At 40.8% G+C, this 25,858-nt stretch overlaps 1 protein-coding gene across 1 annotated transcript in view; it reads right to left on the bottom strand.

Moving 5' to 3' along the window:
* Nucleotides 1–25,858, bottom strand: part of MARCHF6 (membrane associated ring-CH-type finger 6) — a 70,269-nt gene that overhangs the window by 31,903 nt on the left and 12,508 nt on the right. Inside the window, exons 3-8 of the mRNA XM_063298747.1 lie at nucleotides 23,223–23,296; nucleotides 19,989–20,132; nucleotides 19,050–19,122; nucleotides 13,918–14,086; nucleotides 4,937–5,129; nucleotides 3,111–3,172 (exon numbers count right to left, since the gene is read on the bottom strand). Of these exons, the coding sequence (XP_063154817.1) occupies nucleotides 3,111–3,172; nucleotides 4,937–5,129; nucleotides 13,918–14,086; nucleotides 19,050–19,122; nucleotides 19,989–20,132; nucleotides 23,223–23,296 (715 nt within the window). The remainder of the gene's footprint in view (nucleotides 1–3,110; nucleotides 3,173–4,936; nucleotides 5,130–13,917; nucleotides 14,087–19,049; nucleotides 19,123–19,988; nucleotides 20,133–23,222; nucleotides 23,297–25,858) is intronic.

Raw genomic sequence — 25,858 nt, 5'->3', positions numbered from 1 at the left:
CGTGGGACCGGCCGGCCCCAAGTGTGGCGCGGGTACCTTTGGGCTGGTGTTTCCTTTTTCCTCTGTCGTTGCCATTAGGAAAGTGCGGTGCGCGTGTTCCGCTCTCCCCGCGAGGTGGATCCAGCCTTGCAGAGTCTCCGGGTCGTCCCGGTAGAGTGCCCATTGGAGTACCTCGCGGTTGAGGCCCCTTTTGAACATTTCTAGCAGGGTGGTCTCGGACCAGTCGTTGATCCTCCCTGCGAGGGCTTTAAATTCGAGGGCGTAGTCCGGGACAGTTCGTGCGCCCTGTTTGAGGCCTTGGAGCGCGCTTTTAACCCTCTCCTTGGCTAGCGGGTCCTCAAAGTAGTGCTTCATCTCAGTGATGAAGGCGTGGAAGTCAGAGAGGGCGGGGGAGTTGGACTCGTACATTTGGACGTACCAGTCCGCCGCCCTGTCTTGTAGTTTGATCGCCACGGCTGCGATCTTGTCCGCTTCTGAATTAAAAGAGTGTCCGTGCCGCCCCATGAACTCCCTGGCGTTCGTGATAAAGAACGACAGTTTCGCGGGGTTCCCGTCGAAGAAAATGGGGAAGCCCTTTGGGGCCCGGGTGTTCGGTGAGTCCCCTCTTCTCGCTCCCCGATCCATGGCTTCGTCCACCTGGGACGCTTGCTGGTTAGCATTTGGCCTATGGGGGTGCGAAGACCCGTTCGGGGTTTGGATCGGGGTGTGTACCTGCACGGGGACGTAGTTGTGAGGCAGGGAGGACATCAGCGACTGCAGCATGGTCCTGAGGTCCCTTAGTTGGGCCTCCATGGCCGCGAGTCTGGCTTGCGTTTCTCGGTCCGAGATCCGCGCCGCAGCTGTGGTCGGACCTGTCGGCGCTTCCGCAAGGTTGAGCCGCCGGTGGGGTTCAGGCGTTCCTGTCCGCTGGTCGGCTTCCTCGATTGGGAAGTGAATCGGCTGGTTTGCCTCTCCGTCCTCCACCTCGCTTGCTGCAGTTGGGCTGAAGCTCCACGCCTGTGGCTGGGGTGTGATGTGGGGCGGGGAGGTCTCCGCGGGTCTCGGGAGGTATGTTGCTCCCTCCCGTGGCCGGGCCGCCTCCGCCTCCGCCTCCCTCTGGGGTTGGAGCTGAGGCTCGGGGTGGGCCGGGAGGGTGTCCGTGGCTCCTGGGGTCCGCGTTGCCTCTGGCCTCGGTCGGTCCTCCTCCGCTTCTCGCGGTGCGGCTCGGCCGCCCTGGCCGCGACGCGTCGGCCCCATCGCCCTCCGCTCGTGTTCTTCTCGCCGTCTGTTCCTCCCGCGGCTCGTTGTTGTCCGGTGGGGCTTGGCGAGGCTGAGTTTATGACTCTCCGCTTTATGTCATGCGCTGCCTACCGCTGAGTGAAACACAGACACTGATTCAGGGAAGAGCAGGTTCAGGTTTATTTCAGCGTAGTGCTAGACGAGAAAAAAGCTGAGAGTGAAGGGAGCGCGCCGGTGCGGGGTTTAAATAGCCCGCGCCGGTCAGCGCCCCCCCCCACTTTGGGTTGCGTCATCCCCCCTTTGTCCTGCATGCTTCCATGCCGGTAGGTGAAGGGTTGCAGGGCCCCTGCTGGTGCCCCGGGCTTCGCCCATAATCGGTTTCTTTCTCCGGCCAGTGATTGCTGTCAGCTGGGCGATCTCCGTTGCGCTTTGCTGACAGCTTCAGGTGAGCCTCATGATCCGCCCTGTCTTTGTCTTTCCTTCTTCCTCTTTTGTGTCCTGATGGCTGGGTCATCCGGCCGGGGTCATTCCCTTCTCCTCGGGGTCTGTGTCTGTTGTTGTGTGTGCTTTGCTTATCTTAAATCCCTTCCTCTGCTTCCTAGGTATTGTCATGTGTGCCGTTGTGCTGATGCCTTCAGCTCAACGGCACTCATGACACCTGAGGAATCTGTATAACGACCAAGTAGCAACAGTAAGAACAGACCACGGAACAACAGACTGGTTTAAGATTGGGAAAGGAGTACGGCAGTGCTGTATACTCTCACCCTACCTATTCAACTTGTATGCAGAACACATCATGCGACAAGCTGGCCTTGAGGAATCCAAGGCTGGAGTTAAAATCGCTGGAAGAAACATTAACAATCTCAGATATGCAGATGATACCACTTTGATGGCTGAAAGCGAAGAGGAACTGAGGAGCCTTATGATGAAGGTGAAAGAAGAAAGTGCAAAAACTGGCTTGCAGCTAAACCTCAAACAAACCAAGATTATGGCAACCAGCTTGATTGATAACTGGCAAATAGAGGAAGAAAATGTAGAAGCAGTGAAAGACTTTGTATTTCTAGGTGCGAAGATTACTGCAGATGCTGACTGCAATCAGGAAATCAGAAGACGTTTAATCCTTGGGAGAAGAGCAATGACAAATCTCGGTAAAATAGTTAAGAGCAGAGACATCACACTGACAACAAAGGTCCGCATAGTTAAAACAACGGTGTTCCCTGCAGTAACATAGGGCTGCGAGAGCTGGACCATAAGGAAGGCTGAGAGAAGGAAGATAGATGCTTTGGAACTGTGGTGTTGGAGGAAAATTCTGAGAGTGCCTTGGACTCCAAGAAGATCAAACCAGTCCATCCTCCAGGCAATAAAGCCAGACTGCTCACTTGAGGGAATGATATTAAAGGCAAAACTGAAATACTTTGGCCACATAATGAGAAGACAGGACACCCTGGAGAAGATGTTGATGCTAGGGAGAGTGGAAGGCAAAAGGAAGAGGGGCTGACCAAGGGCAAGATGGATAGATGATATTCTAGAGGTGATGGTTTCATCCCTGGGGGAGCTGGGGGTGTTGACGACCGACAGGAAGCTCTGGCGTGAGCTGGTCCATGAAGTCACAAAGAGTCGGAAGCGACTAAACAAATAAACAACAACAAAATTCACTCTCTTCCCCAAACTGGTTTTTTTTCATTAAAAGGGGGAGCCATTTAACCATTATTATAGGTTTTTTGTATCTATTGTAATATATGGTTTGGCCAATATAAGTTGGAAGATGAAGCTGCTTCATCCTCAGGTTTGTGATACAGAAAACCATCCTCAGTTCCAAGCAGATTAAACTATTCAGGCTGTTTCATGACTATGGGAAAAAACTATTTCTGAAGTGTACAGGCCATACTCACTCTTTCCCATGTAAGCTCTTCTGCTGCTCGATCCCATTCCAAAGCATTCCAGTTCATGTCATCTACAGAGAATATTAGAAGATTGTTAGAGGAAAGAATTTTAATATATTTGCTTGATTCTTCAACCACTGTTCATATTGCTCCAGGCTTGGACAGTTCTAGTGTGAAGATTGGGTAACATCTTGTGATGTTATCCAGGATATATTTCATCTTGTGGAAACAGGAACTGGAAAGGATTATCTGTTCTGTGAACGCTACTACTGTACGCGTGATCTGGGCTCATACCCCTCCTAGTATCTCTTGGCAAGAAAGGGGTATATGAGTGACTAGATACAAGAGGCTGAATTCTCTCTTCTTGAACAGAAGGTATAATGCCACCTGCCTTGAAAGAGCACTCTCTCCTGAAGAAGTTATTCCTCTTTCAAGTTCTGTTGGAGAATTATTATCCTATTTCCAACCATCCCTTTTGGGAGAAAGTAGTTGAGAATGTTGTACTGTTTCAGCTGTGGAGGACTATCAATGACGTGGATTATCTGGATCCTTTTCAGACTGGATTCAGGCCTGAATATAGAACAGAAGCAGCACTGATCCCTCTTGTGACCTACATTGGGACCTACATCCCCCTCTTGCTCCTATTAATTTATTCCACATCCTTCAGTATCACTGACCATGATACACTACTGGACCACCTACAGGGGTTCAGGGCCAGTCTGGTAGTGGTTCCACTCTGGTTATAGATGAGAAGCAACTGAGCAGATGGATTCTACCCAAGCCTGGGCCAGAACCTGGTGTCTTGAAGATGTCTCCATGGGTAGAAAGATTTAATTTCAGAAGGACAAAGTTATTGTTTATCCAGAAACATTCTGGTTGTGAACATTCCAAGATTAGCGCTGGACAGAGTTGCTCTACTAATAAAGGAAGTGATCTGCACTCTCTCTAAAGGAAGAGTGGAAACCCTGGCTGGAAGCTTTGCCCAGCTAAAATTGGACCAGGATGCTCTGTCAACAGTGATTCATACCACCATCATCACTTGTGTAAATTACTGCATTATGGTCTACAAAGAACTATAATTTCAGAAGCTACAGTTGGCACATAAGGTTGCCAAGCTGCTACTGGGTGACAGCTGCTCTGTATTACACCAGTTGCTGCATTGGTTATCAACAGCTTCCAAGTCCAATTTAAAAGTGCTATTTTTGATTTAGCCAGCCTTATATGGCTTAACTCCAGGTTACCTAAGAGACTATCATCTCCAGACATTAATCTGCCTGGTCCATGCTTGCATGCAGGGAGAGTATGATTAAGGTTCTGTCCCTATGTAAATTCAAGTGTAATCGGTCAGGAGACAGTTCTGACCTTAGCAAAGAAATATCTGTAACAGATACATAATAAAAGCAAGCTAACAAATTGTACAATTAGATAGTCCTCTTATAATATTTAAAGATGCACAAATATTTTAATAACTATAAAGGTGATGTTTTCAATGTTTATGCAGATAGGGTTAGCTGTTTTCCAGAATGCAGTAGAACAAATATTACATTTACTCAATTATCAGGGAAGTCTGAAACTTCATTGTACTTGCTATATTGTTTTTACCGTAATACACAGCACAAAAATGCAAAAGTGCACAAAAATGCAGGACTACTTCAAGCTTTTAAAGTATGATAATTAAGTGTTTACTAATATTATATGATCTGAAGATAAACCAGAGTATTGTTGAATAATGTTTTTGAAAGTAAATTATTTTTCTAGAAAGTAACCCTTGAAATAAAATGGGCCAAAATATATAATGCACCTCAGATATAGTTGTTAAAAAGCAATCAATATACCTTGTCCTCCATTGTTTGCATCTGCTGCATCTTCAACTACAACATCTTCTTCATCTTCATTGTCTTCTTCTTCTTCATCTGGCTGTTCTTCTAGAATTTCTGGATTTTCACCTACAACTACATTCTCAGCAGGCTGATCCACAGGCTGATCAAGTACAGCATTTTCAGCACCTGCATTTCCTACACCCTGAGCCTGAATGCAGAAAAATCAATAAAACTTTAGCTGAACTAAGATATTGTGCTGTACTTCATCTATGAAAACTTCAAATATCTTAAAAAGCAAATCTAGAAGACTCTTTTAACAAGGTATTGTTCCTATAGGAAGATTCTTAATAACTCAGCACACAACTGTTTTACAGCTCCATCCATAGCATGAAAAGTAGCTTCTAGACTGCATATTTATTTGTATTTATTTATATTTCAAATTTCTGTCACCGCCCATCTCCCCCGAGGGGGACTCTGGGCAGTTTACAACACAATACAAATTAAAACCATAAAACATAAATTACAATATAAATATCATTATAAAGAGATAAATATACGACCCTTATGGCGAAAAGCTCTCATTCAATAGGGAGGACACTACGGCGCCAACCACCCCCAGGAAGAGCTATTGCCCTTCCCATCCCAGGCAAGGCAGCAGAACCAGGTTTTTAAATTCTTCCGGAAGTTTGGGAGTGCAGGAGCCCGCCTCACCTCTGGGGGCAAGATATTCCAAAGGGCGGGCACCACTGCAGAGAAGGCCAACCTCCTGGACCCCACTAGATGAAATTCCTTTTTGATGGGGTCCATAGCATGCCCTCTCTGCTTGACCGGGTGGGACAGGTTAATGTTATGGGGATGAGACGGTCCCTCAGGTACCCTAGCCCCATGCCATGTAGGGTTTTAAAGGTGATAACCAACACCTTGAATTGGACCCGGAAGCAAACCGGCACCCAGTGCAGCTCGTGCAGGAGTGGTGTCACCTGTGCCAATCTAGGGGCACCAATATCTACCCGCATGGCCACGTTCTGGACCAGAATGCATATGGCCTTTGACGGCCCCCTAGCTCCTTTATTTTGGATACACTGGTGTCATCTTCCCTGCAACCTACCAATCAGCTGTGTGGTAGGCTGCAGGAAAACTCTACTGGGCTGGGAAAGAGATCCCTACAGCCGACTAATTGTAGTAGGAAGATGATATAACTCCAGAAGTCACTTCTACAATATGAGTATAAATTGATGTGAGCATGCATGTGTGAATATGCTCGTACACATGATCCCTGACCTCAGCTTGGACAAAGGACCCACACATCTTCCTTCCTGATATATAGTTTAAACTCTCCCATATGATGAAGCTTTCAGCAGAATCCCTAATATCCCTGAAGATGTTGCCTAATCTCTAATCCCTGAAGACGTTGCCTAGTCAGGCAATGAAATGCCTGCATCAAACAACCAAGCTCAGAGTGCACCAAGGGCTCCATAGTTCAACCCTGAACTACAGATAATCTCTTCGATTGATAGAATCCCTAATACCTGGAGATACCAGATAAAACCAATACATTAAATACATCAAAAGATTCCTTACAGATTATAAGTAGGTGATTTCCTTAGAAAACAATATCCTAAACTGAGACGTGAAGGAGGAAATAACCATAATCTGATCAAGGCTGAGCAACTAAGCCTCAGATGTAGAAATTACTGGACCCACTACATTTATGGAATGAGTTTAAGTTTTTGGATCCAGATTATTGTTTTATGACCATAAGATGAGTATTCTTATTAGCTAATAAATAGCTAATAATTAATATTTTTTGCATTTAGTGTTTTAGTATTTTTAGTTTAAGAACACTGTTAATGCAGATATACAGACCTACATGTAAAACGAATATAATTAATTTTGTAACGTCTGGCCTATATTTGAGCCTGAATGTTCCCCAAAGCCTGAAAATTATTTTACAGGTTCCTCCAGGGTCAAACTTCAGCAAAGGATCGTTACCTTGTCGTGGTGCTGGAGCTTGAGCACCTCAATGATGCCATGAGCTAAACTGTGAAGGGCCACCCAAGATGGGAAGGTCATGACAGAGAGGTCAGACTAAATGCGATCCCTGGGGAAGGTAATGGCAACCCACCCCAGTATTCTTGCCGTGAAAACTAAATGGATCAGTACAACCAGAGTTATGTCGGTATACCATCGGAAGAGGAGACCCCCAGGTCGGAAGATGGTCAAAATGCTACTGGGGAGGAACAGAGGATGAGTTCAACTAGCCCCAGACGTGATGACGCAGCTAGCTCAAAGCCGAAAGGACAGCTAGTGGCCGACGGTGCTGGTGGTGAACGGTGAATCCGATGTTCTAAGGATCAACACACCATTGGAACCTGGAATGTAAGATCTATGAGCCAGGGCAAATGGGATGTGGTTATTGGTGAGATGTCAAGATTAAAGATAGACATTTTGGGCGTCAGTGAACTGAAATGGACTGGAATGGGCCACTTCACATCAAATGACCACCAGATCTACTACTGTGGACAAGAGGACCACAGAAGAAATGGAGTAGCCTTCATAATTAATAGTAAAGTGGCTAAAGCAGTGCTTGGATACAATCCAAAAAACGACAGAATGATCTCAATTCGAATTCAGGGCAAGCCATCTAACATCACAGTGATCCAAATATACGCCCAAACCACAGATGCTGAAGAAGCTGAAGTAGAGCAGTTCTATGAGGATCTGCAGCACCTACTGGATAACACACCTAAAACAGATGTTATTTTCATCACGGGAGACTGGAATGCTAAGGTGGGCAGTCAAATGACACCTGGAATTACAGGTAAGCATGGCCTGGGAGAACAAAACTAAGCAGGACATAGGCTGATAGAATTTTGCCAAGACAACTCACTCTGCATAACAAACACTCTCTTCCAACAACCTAAGAGACGGTCTTATACATGGACTTCACCAGATGGACAACACTGAAATCAGATTGACTACATCCTTTGCAGCCAAAGGTGGCGGACATCTGTACAGTCGGTAAAAACAAGACCTGGAGCTGACTGTAGTTCAGATCACAAACTTCTTCTTGCACAATTTAGGATCAGACTAAAGAGATTAGGGAAGACCCACAGATCAGCTAGATATGAGCTCACTAATATTCCTAAGGAATATGCAGTGGAGGTGAAGAACAGATTTAAGGGACTGGACTTAGTAGATAGGGCCCCGGAAGAACTCTGGACAGAAGTTCGCAGCATTGTTCAGGAGGCGGCAACAAAATACATCCCAAAGAAAGAGAAAACCAAGAAGGCAAAATGGCTGTCTGCTGAGAAACTAGAAGTAGCCCAAGAAAGAAGGAAAGCAAAAGGCAGCAGTGATAGGGGGAGATATGCCCAATTAAATGCAAAATTCCAGAGGTTAGCCAGAAGAGATAAGGAATTATTTTTAAACAAGCAATGCGCGCAGGTGGAAGAAGACAATAGAATAGGAAGGACAAGAGGCCTCTTCCAGAAAATTAGAAACATTGGAGGTAAATTCCAGGCAAAAATGGGTATGATCAAAAACAAAGATGGCAAGGACCTAACAGAAGAAGAAGAGATCAAGAAAAGGTGGCAAGAATATACAGAAGACCTGTATAGGAAGGATAACAATATCGGGGATAGCTTTGACGGTGTGGTCACTGAGCTAGAGCCAGACATCCTGAAGAGTGAGGTTGAGTGGGCCTTAAGAAGCATTGCTAATCACAAGGCAGCAGGAGACGACGGCATCCCAGCTGAACTGTTCAAAATCTTGCAAGATGATGCTGTCAAGGTAATGCATGCTATATGCCAGCAAATTTGGAAAACACAAGAATGGCCAGCAGACTGGAAAAAATCAACTTATATCCCCATACCAAAAAAGGGAAACACTAAAGAATGTTCAAACTATCAAACAGTGGCACTCATTTCACATGCCAGTAAGGTAATGCTCAAGATCCTGCAAGGTAGACTTCAGCAATTCATGGAGCAAGAATTGCCAGATGTACAAGCTGGGTTTAGAAAAGGCAGAGGAACTAGAGACCAAATTGCCAATATCCGCTGGATAATGGAAAAAGCCAGGGAGTTTCAGAAAAACATCTATTTCTGTTTTACTGACTATTCTAAAGCCTTTGACTGTGTGGACCATAACAAATTGTGGCAAGTTCTTAGTGGTATGGGGATACCAAGTCATCTTGTATGCCTCCTGAAGAATCTGTATAACGACCAAGTAGCAACAGTAAGAACAGACCACGGAACAACGGACCGGTTTAAGATTGGGAAAGGAGTACGGCAGTGCTGTATACTCTCACCCTACCTATTCAACTTGTATGCAGAACACATCATGCGACAAGCTGGGCTTGAGGAATCCAAGGCTGGAGTTAAAATCTCTGGAAGAAACATGAACAATCTCAGATATGCAGATGATACCACTTTGATGGCTGAAAGCGAAGAGGAACTGAGGAGCCTTATGATGAAGGTGAAAGAAGCAAGTGCAAAAGCTGGCTTGCAGCTAAACCTCAAACAAACCAAGGTTATGGCAACCAGCTTGATTGATAACTGGCAAATAGAGGAAGAAAATGTAGAAGCAGTGAAGGACTTTGTATTCCTAGGTGCAAAGATTACTGCAGATGCTGACTGCAGTCAGGAAATCAGAAGACGCTTAATCCTTGGGAGAAGAGCAATGACAAATCTCGATAAAATAGTTAAGAGCAGAGACATCACACTGAGAAGACCTCCATAGTTAAAGCAATGGTGTTCCCTGTAGTAACATATGGCTGCGAGAGCTGGACCATAAGGAAGGCTGAGAGAAGGAAGATAAATGCTTTGGAACTGTGGTGTTGGAGGAAAATTCTGAGAGTGCCTTGGACTCCAAGAAGATCAAACCAGTCCATCCTCCAGGCAATAAAGCCAGACTGCTCACTTGAGGGAATGATATTAAAGGCAAAACTGAAATACTTTGGCCACATAATGAGAAGACAGGACACCCTGGAGAAGATGCTGATGCTGGGGAGAGTGGAAGGCAAAAGGAAGAGGGGCCGACCAAGGGCAAGTTGGATGGATGATATTCTAGAGGTGACGGACACGTCCCTGGGGGAGCTGGGGGTGTTGATGACCGACAGGAAGCTCTGGCATGGGCTGGTCCATGAAGTCACGAAGAGTTGGAAGCGACTAAACGAATAAACAACAACAACCAGGGTCAAAAAGTTGAGAAAGGCTGGTCTAAATTATAGTGGGCCTTCTCTAGAGCCTGTTTCAAAGCTTTCCCCTTAGCAGTTCTGGAAGTAAGTTTAATATGTCCATGTGCATCAGGAGAAACTGAACTCTCAGACCACATCTTCTTATGATGTGAATTTTATTTAGATCTGCATTCTGGCAACTTTAGTCTTTGTTTTAAAAAATGCCTGGCCAGAGAGATTAAAGTTATGTAATTTTTTTAGCAGTTAGAAATTCTAAAGTTTGCTACTTAGTTGCAAAATTTTATTCTTTAGCCATGTGAGTGTGCTATATGAATGCTAGTTCTACTGGATAAGGACTTAGCCCTGATGTTGACAATGATAAGTTGTATAAAAATATATATTAATTTTACCGTTTCTATTTTATATTTAATAGTTTGATTTGAATTCTCATCTATGATTCTAATAACCTTTTGCTACAGCAGGAACAGCATTATTCTTGGGAATCATCATGTGTCTTGGTAGATTAGAGAAGTACAGAGAAAGTTCTACAGCAGACCTCGTAAGCCAACAGAGGTACAGCTTTCATGGGAGACTGGGTCATTTGAGAAAGAGGTAACTGCAGACTGTTCTGATTCTAGCCCTCCCATCAACTCTGGCAATTTGGGTTTACTGAAACTTCATTTGGGGATCTGAAAGGGAATGATCTTACCTAGTTCTTCCCACCCTGATACTCTACTGAGTATCAACAGAGTCTGGAGGGATGGGAAAACGAAGGTGCCATGATAATGATGGATTTTGTAAATTCTCTGCCAGTGGAGAATTTACGGCAACAGTTCCCCCGCAGAAGTAAGGGACCACTTAGAACAGTTTACCCATTATTTATGGAAAGATTTATGGAAACCAATAAATTTCTAAGATGGACTTTTCCATAGCTATCGTAGATGATCCTGCTGAGGCCTTGGTTGTGCTACAGAACTGTGAAATGAGACAAGCCATTGACACATTCTCTCCTAAGTGCCCTTTTCAACCTAACAGAGACTATAAGGCATTGTAATATGTAGCAAAACAGCAGGTGATAAAACATGCTGAACAACAGCTGGATATATGGTTGAGAAGTCACCATTAAGAAAACTGAAGGTGTATGAGAGCATTTAATTATGTATGAGAGCAGTAGGGCAGCATATTTTGCTTCCTCATCTGTATCCTCAAGTACCCATATAGTAAAACTATTTTGTGTGATTGAGACTGTTAACACCTATCCAGGAAATGCCTGAGCCTGCTGGGATAAGTTTCATGAGTAAAACTTGGATGCCAAATTTCATACAGATTCAAGTGGGACATCCAATTCACAGTATGTTCCAATTCTGAGGGATCAGAGGTTGTAGGCTAGGGATATGGGCAAGGTGCTTGAAACTATATGGCTGATTATTTAGCTTTCAATCTCTGTTCACCATGGGTGTTTAACATCTGGTGGAATGGACCAGATGGTCCAGATTATATATGCCTTTATTGTATGGCTTTATTGTATGCCTTACATGAGAGAATGATACAAATTGCTCATAAAAAGCAGTTAAGCAGCCCCTCTTAAAAATCTGCCCTGGACCTAGTATTGAATAATTATCAACCAGTTGCCCCTTATCCTTTCCTAAAGAAGAAACTAGAGAGAATGTTAGTGGTCCAGCTCTAGAGGCCCTTGAAGGAAATATTTTTTGGAATCCCCATTTCAATCCTGATTCAGAATTGGTCTAGGGATCACTACAAGGTGGTGGATGTTTAGCAGGATAGGAACAGATGAACAGTCCTCTTAACCTCTCTGTGGTTTCTGATACTACTGACAACATATTAAAAAACCACTTCCATGACACAGGAATAGAGGACAGTTTTATAGTAGACCTACTCTTATCTGCAGGGTTGAACACAGTGGATAGGCAATGGGGATTTTTACTCTTCGGCAATTATTTCACAGAGTACCAAATGGTACTTCCTTGTCTTAAATATTATTTAATAACTATATGAAGTCAGTAGGAGGAATCAGCAGTCTGGAACAAGGTTTCATTACAGTGTTGATGACACTCAGCTTTTCATCTGTTATACTAGAATCAGAAAGGGCTATGAAGATTTAGGTCAGTGTCTGGATCATGACAAGTAATTTGAATCTTCTGATAAAATGGAAGACGTACTGTTAGCTGAAGAGAGATTGTTGATCACTTCAAGCCATGAATTAGAAATACCAACACTTCACTATCATAATGCACTCTATAAATCATCTGAAAGGTATGGATAGTGTACCATGTAGCTGCAAGGCTGCTCCATGGTATACCTAGTCACTGCCACATAACACCATTAGTGAAAAAACTGCATTAGCTACCAATTTTATGTTGATGTTAATCTAAAAAAGTAAATCTAGGAAATCTGAAGGAATACCTTCTCCTGTGTTAGAGGCCTTTCTGTTTGTACCATAACTTCTAATACGTTTGTCAAAATTTCAAGGACTGAATACCATTGCATGCTGTTGTATAATGATGCATGTGCCAAAACAAATTAAAATTATTTTTAAATATTGATGAAATCTCACAAGATCTAGTGATCCTGGGAAAAGTGGGCCAGTTTTTTTTTAAATTGGATGTTCTTTTATTTTGGGAGTAATGGATGCCATCTGGGAGTGTTCTGGGTAACATGGTACTCAGAGTTGCTACACAACCAGCTTCTCCTTTAGATCTTCACTTGTGTCAACCAGGAAGTAGCCTCTACAACACACATTTTCTGGAACATCCTTCTCCCTCCAAAATGTATATATCAACTGCATAAAAATTCTTCATTGCCTTGTCATTTGATCATCCATGACAGCAAAGAGGGCATGCTACGAATTCTGTCATCTAGGGAGCTCCATTTGGCAGACCCTAGGCAGTGGGCCTTTTCTGCAGTGGCGCCTGAGCTGTCGAATCTTCTCCCCCCCGAGGTGAAATTGGCCTTCTCATGTCTGAGTTTCCGGAGGTCCCTCAAGATCTGGTTATGTCAGCAGGCTTGGCGACCCCAGGGAATGGGTGAACTAGTGAGATGGCTCCATTATTTTTAACATCCCTTCGTTTATTAATTTTTGTTTTCACTTTTTAAAAATAGCTTTTAATGTATTGACTGTTTTTAGGTTAGTTGTATGCCACCCAGAGTCACTTGCTTTGTGGGATGAGTGGCTACATAAATTAGACAAATAAATAAATAAATATAGCCACTGCTACACTGTTAATTTTTACTGTTTTATAAATTTAATTTTATAGCACATTATGTTTATTAATCTATATAGGTCATTACAGTCCAAATATATTTTAATCCTATGCAGTGGTGTGCATTGCATGACAAAAGGTATGTAAATATTTTAAACTTGTTTTAAAATAAATGTACATTTATTCAGATATTACTCTGTTACTTCAAACAGAATAAAACAAGTCTGAAGTCTTTCTACCAGCAGTGGAAGTGGGTTGTTAATAAAGCTGCTTACTGAAGCTCATTCTCATCATGCTAAACCATGATTTACTGTTATGGTTGAACACAGCCATTCTGTGACATTTGATAATGGTAAGGAATAAAGCATCAGAGTTCAAAGTAGTTATAAACACAGCCATTCTTTGGATCAAGCTCAAGTCATAAAGCTTGTGCGGGGGGGGGAAGGCTTTATGCAACAGATTATATGAATAGATTCAACACGTTTTACAAACGATTCCAACTGTTTAAAGATGGGGAAGAGAGAGTGAAAAAAAGGCTCATGTGCATCAGAAAAAATTCAAATTGAAAGTTACTGCTTGTAAACTAAACAGCTTGTTACCTCATTCTGTTGCCCAACACCATTAATGGCTTGCTGCTGATTCTGTTCCAGCCACTGTGGTGCACCTCCATGGACGATTTGTTCACGTAACCATACAAGGCTGATAAACGCACAGAGTGTGCATGTCACAACAAAACAACCTTGCAAACAGTCTGCCAGTAAATTCTCTCTGTTGAAGAGATAACCAACACATTATACAACAGTTAAAATAACTGCCACTGGAAATCACTGCTGTTGATTGCCTCTGCTATCAGCCATCCACAAGGAGAAAATCACTTTGGAATCTTGTAGTTATTTCAGCTTAAATCTATTCTATCCATTTCCTTACAAATCGGTTTGCAATTGCATAAAACTCATTATTAGCAAGTTTCCCGTCAGAATCTTATTCCATTTTAGATTAATAATAACAATCATCATCATCAGTTAAAATAAGGACTCCTTAATCATTAATTTTCCACAAATAATTAACATTTATACTTCCTGGTGGCTCTGTGTCTGAAAAAAATGCATGCATACAGTGTAAAATGGGAATTAAGACCAGGAATCATTGCAGGTACTTTCCCCATATTGCTGGACCTCAGCATTATTAAATAATATTTCCTTTTTTAAAAACATTTTACACTAAACTGATATCCCAGTTTGATGTCTAAACTCTGGCTCTAAATGTATTTACAATTTAAAATAATGGTCTGATGTTCTGCCACAGGCTTATTAATGTGACTTATTAATAGTTAAAATATATTAAAGTATAATTAAAATTATATTAATATTCAGTATTAATGAAGTGGGTTTTATGTGTGGGGCCTATATAATGATAGAGCTGAAGAATTCTACTGCATTTGCAGGCAAAGAAGCCAAATATGTTTTCTTCAAAACAAAGAAATACAACATTCATATACTTTTCTATTAATCATACAAAACAGATAGTAGTGAAATTGTTAATATATTGTTTTCTACTACAGGTTAAGGTTACTATGGTAACTAATCATTTTGGCCAGGTGCAGAGGTTGAATTCAACTGTCCCCTTTTCAAATGTTAATTTTTGCACCTGGGGGGAAGGGAAGAACTTGCCGGGACTTGTTTTAGTTCCTTTTTCTCTTCTGTGCAGACATGTAGAGAGTCAAGCTGCTCTCCCTGAGAGCCCAAGACTTTTAAATATGTTTTGCTTTTGTTTTGCTTTCTGTAAATAAATTATTTTTATAGAAATGCCTGGTGTGTGTGACTTTTCTGATCTCTCCTGGGCCAAAGGCTTTCCCAGCAATCTGCCAAAAGGTTATGGGCCCAGTAAACAGCCCAGTAAGCCCAGTAAAACCCAGAGAGAATAGAGAGATCAGCTCCACACCTCATGCACAATTTAAAGGCAGGTAGCAAAGACCTGTGAAGATTTTCTTTGGAGCCACCTGGAGATTTTCCAGCAACTGCCAGTCTACAGGACAAAGAAGCCAGCTGAGGTGACTTGCAAAAGAAGGAAGAAGCCATGGCTACCTCCCAGCCCTCAGCAATGCCTCTGGAGCGCCTATCAGAGACCATTTGAATTGGGCCCTGAAGATGGAGATGTATCTTCGCAGAGAGAATCTTTGGCTGCCAATTGGTGAGCAAACCCCCCAAAATCCCAGTGCTGAATGGCTGAGACAGGATGAGTGGGCTAGAGCCACCATTATCCTGGGAGTTGAGGACAATCAGCTAGTCCATGTGCGAGGCATGCAGTCTGCAAAGCAACTTTGGGACGCTTTGAGAGACTTATATGTAAAGGCAACAGCAGGGAGTAAAGTTACCTGATGAAAAAGCTGTACAAAGCCTACCTTGCAGAAGGAGATAGCCTTCCCGAGCACCTGCATTATATTCAGCAGCTGTTTGTTGAGTTGCAGGAGAGAGGAATGGAATTTACACCTCTCACAAAATCATATATCCTCCTGTTCTCATTAAATGAAACGTGGGACATGCTGATTTGTACCCTGGAGGCTATGCCTGAACCAGACCTCACCCCATCGTATGTTACACAGCGCTTACTCGCTGAATGAGAGAAGAGAGAGGAAAGATCCCCCCCCATCTCTTCTGGAAAGCTGCAATACCAGAAAATGAGGGAAAAGAAGGGAAAGGAACCTGAGGCCACAGCGCTAGCTAGCCAGCGATGCTTCACTTGTGGTTCAGCTGGACATTTGCAGAAAGACTGTGCCTTGAGACCCAAGAGTAGAAAGACAGAGAAGAAGAACACAAGGGCAACACAGAAGAAGGCTCTTCAGACAACCCAAATTGCACAGGTTGCTGAGAAGGGTAATTCTGATGTATGGGTGTTAGATTCTGGGGCCAATTGTCATTTATGTAATTGTAAAAGCTCTTTTGTGTCACTGTCTAAAACTGAAAGACAAAGTGTATCTTTGGCTGATGGGTTTGTGACCAAAATTATGGGACAAGGTGACTTGCATTTATCCTGCTCAGGAGAAACTATAAAAGGTGTGTTGTATATGCCAAATTTACAATCAAACCTTTTATCTGTGGCACAATTGGCTGCAACAGGGTATGTCATAACATTTAAGAAAAATGGTTGTGAGATACGTAAAAATGGGAAATTGTGTGCTACTGGTATATTAAAAGACTCCTTGTACATTGCGCAAAATGCAAGGAAGCCAAGCTGCAAGGCTGCATTTGGCAACACTCCATATCATGTGTACACCTGATGCACAGGAGATTTGGTCATGCTAATTTCAAGTATATAGCACAAATGCCACAGCTGTGTGCTGACCTAAAGATAAAACCCTGTAACAAATACTTAGATTGTGTAGTTTGCAAAGAATGCAAAACACTAAAAGCTCCTGTGAGTAAGCACAGTGACAGAGTTACAACTAGACCTTTGGAAATTGTACACTCTGACATTATTGGTCCTTTTGCTCCAAGTCTTGGACAAGCAAGGTATGCAATGACCATCAGTGATGATTTCTCAAGATACACATTTATCTACATCTTAAAACATAAAGATGAGGCATTTGAGAAATTTAAAAGTTTTGTGACATGGACAAATGGAAAATTCCCTAGGCCTGTATCTGCACTCCAATGCGATAGAGGCGGAGAGTACCTTTCTCACAAATTCAAAAGGTTCCTAGCTGAAAAGGGGATAAAACAAATTCTTTCTAATCCTTACACCCCTCAGCAAAATGGTGTTGCTGAAAGAAAGGGCAGAACCTTGCAAAATGCAATGGAATGCATGCTTAAAGATTCACATTTATCTTTTAAGTATTGGGGAGAGGCAATATCTACTGCCTGTTATGTACAAAACAGATTGTATAACTCTGTGATTCAGGACACTCCATTCCATTTGTTTTATGGTGTGAAACCAAAGGTAAACCATCTGAGAGTGTTTGGTAGCACTGCATGGGTTCATATTCCAAAACAACGGAGAAGGAAAGGAGGCCCCACAACAAAGAAAGCCATCTTTGTTGGCTATGAACAAAGCCAAAGGAGCTACAGGTTCATAATGGGAGAGAAATTAATAATTAGCAAAAGCGCTTCTTTTGCTGAACAAAACTGGGGGAGATTAAATTCTAGCTCTCTAGTTGATCTATCTACAACAGAACAGCAAGGACTTGCTGATAGTGATCTTTTGCCTGATGAGGACATTAAACCAGAAAAGCAAACTGAAGATCTGTCTGATGAGACAGATGCTTCTCAAGAAAGTGATAGGAGTCAAAATTTAAGCCCTGTATTACCTCGCAGATCTCAGAGGAGTAATAAAGGTGTTCCTCCATCATGTTTTCAGGCTGAAACAGTAAAGGCTTTTCACATATTCACAGAACCTGAGTCCTTAGAACAAGTGAATGCTTTACCACCTGAGACTGCACAAAATTGGCATTCTGCCATGCAACAGGAGTTAGAAAGAAAATAGAACTGGTAAATCTACCTCCCAATGAATGCTGTTTAGGTTGTAGGTGGGTTTTCAAACTGAAAAGGAATGCTGATGGCAAAATCCAAAAATATAAAGCAAGGTTGGTTGCAAAAGGGTTCACTCAAAGGAAAGATTTAGACTTTGACAAGACTTTTGCACCAGTTACTAAAGGTGAATCAATTAGATTACTATTAGAAATTGCTGCACTCAAAGGAATGTCAGTTCATCACTATGACATTCAAACTGCATTTCTTTATGGTGATTTAGACCACAAATTATACATACAGCAACCCCCTGGCTATGAAAAAGGGGAGAATCTAGTCTGTGAACTGCAGAAATCAATCTATGGGTTAAAAGAAGCTGCTAGATCCTGGAACCAAAAATTAGATGAAAAACTGCAGAATTTTGGTTTAGAAAAAGGAAAAGCAGATCCATGTGTATATGTGAAGGAAGACAAACAAGGCTGTATGTATCTGTGCATTTATGTTGATGATTTGCTGCTGTTCACATCAACAGAAAAACAAAGGCTTGATTTTGAAGCCTGCATGAAAAGCCATTTCACGTTAAAAAAGCCTTGGAAATATAACAAATAACCTAGGTTTGAAAGAAAAAAAAAACACAGGGAGAAGGATGGTAGCTTTCTGTTAAACCAAAGGGGAGATAATGTTAAAATAATGTGAATGGAAAGATATACAGAGTTGTCAAAGAAAATTGGTTGACATCTTAATCTGTAGTATAAAAAGGGGAGTGTTAATATATTGTTTTCTACTACAGGTTAAGGTTACTATGGTAACTAATCATTCTGGCCGGGTGCAGAGGTTGAATTCAACTGTCCCCTTTTCGAATGTTAATTTTTGCACCTGGGGGGAAGGGAAGAACTTGCCCGGACTTGTTTTAGTTCCTTTTTCTCTTCTGTGCAGACATGTAGAGAGTCAAGCTGCTCTCACTGAGAGCCCAAGACTTTTAAATATGTTTTGCTTTCGTTTTGCTTTCTGTAAATAAATTATTTTTATAGAAATGCCTGGTGTGTGTGACTTTTCTGATCTCTCCTGGGCGAAAGGCTTTCCCAGCAATCTGCCAACAGAAATTTCTTAATATAGTTGCATTTAAGCAATGTGCAGCAACGATTTTATACTGAACTACAAAAGGAGGATACTAGCATATACGAGCGAGGCAGCAGTCGATAAAAGAGAAAAGTGACAAGCCGTTTAGAAGCAGAAGATAGAATTTTTTTTTGTTAATTAATACTTACGTTGATAACATATCTAATGGCAGCGTCAGTAATGAGCTCACAGAGCCAGTAAACAAGCACTTGTAGATACGGCCTAAAGAGCAGAGAAAGAAAATAAAATTCCTGATAAGTGAATGTTATCAGGATATAACTGATAAAAGGATATTTGGCAGCATCTTAAGGATTATCTTAACCAATAGTAACAATAGCAAATCCAACAGCAAACCTGAGGAAATGAAGCAATTCAAGCTGAAAAGGTGAGCAAGAAATGTGCTTTCCTACACAGCAATCTTCACCCCTTAAATTTGGATTTATGTTTATGCCATGTTCCAAAATTGAACTCTTAGATACCTAAGGGAATATGAATCATGTCAGGCTATCCCTCTAGTAACTTAATCCCTTTTGGTTTATTTATTATTTCCCAATAACAATAGAAAAATTGTCTCTGAAGTTTCTGGGACAACACAGAAGTATACGAAAACTGAAAACGCATACAACTAGTTTATAGCAGATCAAGCTGTTCTATATAAAGGTAGATAAATCTGAACGTAAAAACTAAGGTTAGATTTCAGCCAACAAGATTAGCAGCAGTCTGCATGGGACCACAGCCCATCACACAGGGCTGCTGCTTTTTCACAGTAAGCATCATAGTCCTCCCTATCGCTATCTACAATTTTAGCATGACTAGGAAAAAAAAAAGTAAACTTGATACTCTAGAATGCGTAACAGGTTCAAGCTTAATAGGTTCAAGTGTGGCCCTGTTCTTTGTGCAAGCACTAGCAATGCTTGAGATTCTATAGATTAATCTTTGAAGAACTGTGCATGCAATTCCAGTAGTTGCCTTTTCTGCAACATGTGTGGTATGATTTTGCTGATGATCCACTACCTGAGAGCTGACTGAAAATAAAAGGTTCTTCCCACTGCCTTGTACTGCCTATGTTTATCATGTGAAATACTTACATGCTGTAAGAGGTACAACTCCTAACCATGCAAAGGCCACAAGAGTGTAGTGAAACCAGTATCGTATTGCTGTGCCAATACTTGTAACCAACCCAGCAAATATGTCTTGGATTGGCAGCCGAGAAGGCATATCTGGAGAATAAACTTTAAAAAAAGAAGAAACCATGTAACTTATATTCCTTTAACAGAACTGACATAACAGAACTACTCTTATAGTTCATGACAAAAACATATACATGACAAAAACAAAGAATGCCCCAAATTAGTGGAAAAAAACACATCAGAAGCTTCTTTATCCTTAGGCCATTAAGTGATCCATAGAATTAAGTATTTTTATTACTATATTTTTATATAGGAAAAAAGAAAAAGTTACAAACAAACAAGAGGGGAAGGGGGGAGCAAAAAAGGAAAAATAAAGCACAACGTGGCTAAACGGTATTTACAAACATTATAGAATTAGGTTAATATTTCCATTATTTCATTCGTTTTAAATAACTGAATATACTGTATCATTTAAAAACTAAAAATCATTGTTAAAATCCAAGTAATATATGACTATCAAAAGCAACAGTCAACACAGTATAAATCATGTGAGATTAAGAACTATAGTAGTTTCTATTCAAACAAAGACTTTATGTAATGAGAACCCCAAAGTTTGGATGTAACTGTAACTAAACCTGTTGGTTAGAGTTATAAACTAAACCTGTTAGTTAGGGTTATAATCCAAAAACGGTTTCTAACTTGATTTAAATTCTGTGTTAGATTTACTTTTGAAATACGAAGTTATTTTGGACATGAAGGAGCATTCCTGGAGCTTAATTAGCCATTCTTCAGGAGAAGGAACTGTGCATACTTTCCAATAGGAAACACAGAATATCCTTGTAGCACTTCCCATGTACAAAGCCAATATACTTTTCAGGAATGTAGTTTACTAATCTTAAATAAGAGTAGGTTGGAAAGGAAATTCACCTTTTAAATTTTGTTTCATTCTATTATATAGCATTTTCCAAAATTGTTTACAACATTGCCACAAAATATGGAAATGATCAAACCTGCTCATTACATTTCCAACAATATTTAGAGAATGAACTGGCCATTTTCATAAGTAATACTAGAATAACATACCAGTGATAAAACAACTTATATTAGTTTTCTCTAAGTATAATATCCAGTGTGAACTTAATGTTTTCTTGTACTGAAAATCCCACTGTTGCTTATCAATTATTGTACCTAAATTCTTCATCTATTTAATCATATAGTCTTTACCTAGTTCAGTTTGAGTAATATTTCACCAACAGTTAATAAATAAGACCCAGCAAATGCTCTGAATTTTGTGTTATAAGGTTTCAAATTCAGTCAATTCTCTTGTTTTTGTAGTTCTTTTAAAACTATGGTGCTTTTTTTGAAGATACTGAAAATTGGTCAGGTGACTTTGACCACTGCAAGGAGAAATCTCAAAACATTTTATCTTTGTCTTATTAATAGTCAAACCTTGCATTCTGTACAATAATGGTTTTTATATAATAACTGGTTATATATAACATAACAATATGTGTGTGTGTGTGTGTGTGTGTGTGTGTAAGTAAATAACTGGTAATTACCCCCAGTTTAAGCAGGAAGGGGGTAATTTGGGCATATCCTGGGGGTAATGGAACAATTTGTAGACTGCTTGTTTGTGAGCTGAAGATCCAGTTTAGGACTACTGCTGCTGAGATGCTTGTGTAAAACTTCTTTTGTTGGGTAATGACATTATTCAAGAGCAGGAAAAGGGGTAATTGGGTCAAGCGGTTTAAGAACCGCTGCTCTATGACTGCATGTAAACCAGACAGGATTTGTTTTGTTTAACTGTGATTTATTTGAGCATCTAAACTTAGCAACAAACTATGCCAAAACACATAGTTGCCACAACAGAGCAAAACAAAAAGCCATTTCCCAGGGGTAATTATCACATTTATCTAATAGGAAGATTATTTTTCTACACAATTATCTATGAATAGGGTTCACCGCTAAGAAGAGAACAGAAAACAAAAGAATAAGTAAAAGTGCAAACCACTGAAATAAACATTGCTGTAAAAAGGCAAATGCCTTTGGTGATTAGTCTAAAAAATAGCCTAAACTTTAATTTGGGGTTGTCTTAAATTCTGGGCCATTTTCATTAGGGGTAAATACAATAGTAATGCTCTGAAAATTACACAAATGTTAAACACTACATAAAAATCTGTCTCTATCCTCAAAACCACCATAAACAGCCCCTTCATAGGTAAAACATATATACCACAGACACAAAAAAAACCCTTCACAAACTTAGGCATATCCCATGCCATGTCCCAAAAAAGCCCATGAAATAGACAGCATACATACACTGTTGAAGAAACCAAAACATATAAAACCTATGCAAGAAAAAAAAAACCACAAACATGAATGCAAAGTACATATTAAAAGAAGAGATATTCCCACAGGCAAATCAGTCCTTTACAACTGCTCAGATGCTTAGGAGATCATCCAGAGACTGGCAAAATGGGAAGCAAATAAACCATTAATTGGCTAAAGAAACCACGATTACTTTGGATCTGGTCTGTTCAAATGATCTTGAATCAAATAGATTGTGGCTTAACATTGTGTTCACTGGAACCTATATACGTATGAATGAAATAAAGAAAAAGCAACTTCTTTTTCTTCTTGCCCTTTCTTCTTGCCCTTACTTTCTTTTCCCTGCAGCATTCTTCCAGTGGAGAAATATGGTAGCATTTCTTCAAAATTTCCCATCACAATGAACTAGAAGTTTGCAAATGCAGTAATTACAACTTAAATTGTTATAATGTTTAATAGCTGAATTATTACTCTAACCTATAAATAGGTTAAAACCAGTATATGCCTTGTTTATGAAAGTGTTACAATGTTCAGCAAATTTTATCTTTGTGACATATCCCAGAATACATGTTAGGAAACTAGATATCTATATTCATTGGTAGAAAGATTGTTTTAAAACAGAAATATTTGGCATGTACATGCGGTCTCCCTGAGCTAAGCCAAGGCACTAACAACATTTTTTCAAGGGTCTGCACTGACTTGGTTGAAATGAGCCCAAATTGCATTACAACACTTCTGTAATTTCATTTCTTGGAAACAATCATTTGAGTCTTCCAATCTGGCTAAACAATCCCTGAAAAGAAACATAAACATAAGAATAACTATTTCATATACACATAGTACACGTTCATGTCATATACTTACTTGGTGTGAAAGCAAATCTGTGTTTACATAATTCACAGTATTCTTTTCTGCTGTGTTTGAGCCACTGGACTAAGCTGCAATTAAAATATATGGCAATAATGGATTTACAGCTTTAAAAATACCACAATGTTCAACAGTTCAGAAAGTATCAATAAGAATATTTATAAAGGACAATAGTAATAATAGTAATAAAATATTATATAAAGTACTGATTTTCTTCAAATACTTTTGTTAATAATGAGAGTTTTTGATTTGCATAAGCAAAGCCACAGAGCAGTGCTAATGAAACCAAAGTATTAAAAATAGTATGTAAACAATTGAGACATTTTGTTAACTTGAGGTACAGTGGTGCTCTAAGGTTTGTGAACCCCTTTGAATTTTCAGTATTTCTGAATATGACCTAAAAACATGATCTGTTCTCCACAAAAGTCCTAAAACTAGATAAAGAGAACCCAGTTAAACAAGTCAAAAACAGACTTCTTCATTTATTTATTGAAGAAAATGATCCAAAGCTATGTATTTCTATATGGCAATAGCATGTGAACGTCCAGCATTATCAGTTCATTTGAAGGTGCAATTAGCCAGGTGTTTCAATCAATGGGATGTTTTTATTTATTTCTCAAATTTGTGCTACCGTCCATCTCCCCCCAAAGAGGGACTCTGAGCGGTTAATCAGGTGTGAGTGTGGGAGGTTCTGCCTTATTTAAAGAACAGAATTCTGGGTATTCACTATCAAAGTCTGATCTTCACAAGTATGTGGAAATGTGCCATGGCTGACGACCTCCAAAAAACAGTTATTGATGCTCACCAGGCTAGAAAAGGTTACAAAACCATTTCCAAAGAGTTTGGACTCTACCAGTCCACTGTCAGGCAGACTGTGTACAAATGGAGGCAATTCAACACCACTGTTACCCTTCCCAGGCATGGTTGACCAACCAAGATCACACCAAGAACAAGGTGTATAACGCTCCAGGAGTCTCAAAGAACCCCAGGGTAACATCTAAGGAACTCAAGGCCTCTCTTGCCTTGGTGGATGTCAGTGTTCATGAGAGCACCATCAGGAGAACCCTGGTATGTGTGGCAGGGTTACAAGGAGAAAGCCGCTACACTTCAAAAAGAACACTGCTGCCCATCTACACTTTGCAAAAGACCACATGGATAAGCCAGAAGGCTATTGGAAGAATGTTCTGTAGACGAATGAGAGCAAATAGAACTTCTGGGCTTGAATGAAAACCATTATGTTTGGTGAAAGGTAAACACTGCATTCCAATATAAGAACCATATTCTATCTGTGGAACGTGGTAGTGGCAGTATCATGGTTTAGGCCTGCTTTACTTTCTCTGGACCAGGACGGCTTGCCATCATTGATGGAACTATTAATTCTGAATCATACAGCGAATTATACAGGAAAATGTCAGGGTATCTGTTAACTGAAGCTCAAGAGAAAGTGGATCATGCAGCAACACAACCCCCCAAAACACCTAAGTTGTACATCCAAAGAATGGTTAAAGCAGAAAAAAGCTTAATGTTTTGAAATGGCCAAGTCAAAAATCCAGACCTTAATCCTATGGAAATGTTGTGGAAGGACCTGAAGCGGGCAGTTCATGTGAGGAAGCCCACCAACATCCCTGAGTTGAAGCTGTTCTGTAAGGAGGAATGAGCTAAAATTCCTCCAAGCTGATGTGCAGGACTAATCAACAGTTATTGAATGTTTAATTGCAGTTACTGCTGCCCAAGGGGGATTACTGAAAGTGAAGCTTCACAGACTTTTGCCACACAGAAAAATGTAGCTTTGGATCATTTTCCTCAATAAATCAATGAACAGGTCTAATGCTTTTGACTCATTTGTTTAACTGGGTTCTCTTTATCTAGTTTTACAACTTTGTATGGAGAACAGATAAAGTTTTAGGTCAGATTTATTCAGAAATATTCAAATGGGTTCTCAAAATTTTAAGCACCACTGTGTATCAAGTGAAATAAATAAAATAAACAAACTAGGGCATAAAATAAACATACAAACTTTTAAAATGAATATACATGCAAAATCCAGGACCAAAATGCAGATTCTTATGGATTATTATTGCTGTTTGAAAAATGAATCCCTCTATAGTAGCAACCTACTCCTTTAGAAAGGTAAAGGTAAAGGTTTCCCTTGACGTAAAGTCCAGTCGTGTCCGACTCTAGGGGGCGGTGCTCATCTCCGTTTCAAAGCCTTGGAGCCGGCGTTGTCCATAGGACACTTCCGGGTCATGTGGCCAGCATGATTCACGGAACGCCGTTACCTTCCCGCCGAAGCGGTACCAATTAATCTACTCACATTTGCATGTTTTCGAACTGCTTGGTGTGCAGAAGCTGGGACGAGCAACGGGAGCTCACCCCGCCGCGCGGTTTCGAACCGCCGACCTTCCGATCGACAGCTCAGCGGTTTAACCCGCAGCGCCACCGCGTCCCATTAACCTACTCCTTTACATCCCACTAAAAACCTATGTACATAGTTCTGAAGTTCCTTTTGGGAGATGTTACGTAAAATGTAATTACTTAATGCTACACCAGAGAAATCACCAAGCATACTCTCTGATCCTGACCAAGGTAATTTATGGCAAGTGTAACAAAATAAGAAACTAGAATGTAAAAAA

This window comes from Candoia aspera, chromosome 3 (genome assembly GCF_035149785.1).
Source record: "Candoia aspera isolate rCanAsp1 chromosome 3, rCanAsp1.hap2, whole genome shotgun sequence".
Classification (NCBI taxonomy): domain Eukaryota; kingdom Metazoa; phylum Chordata; class Lepidosauria; order Squamata; family Boidae; genus Candoia; species Candoia aspera.
This window is presented reverse-complemented; position numbering and strand designations above follow the sequence as displayed.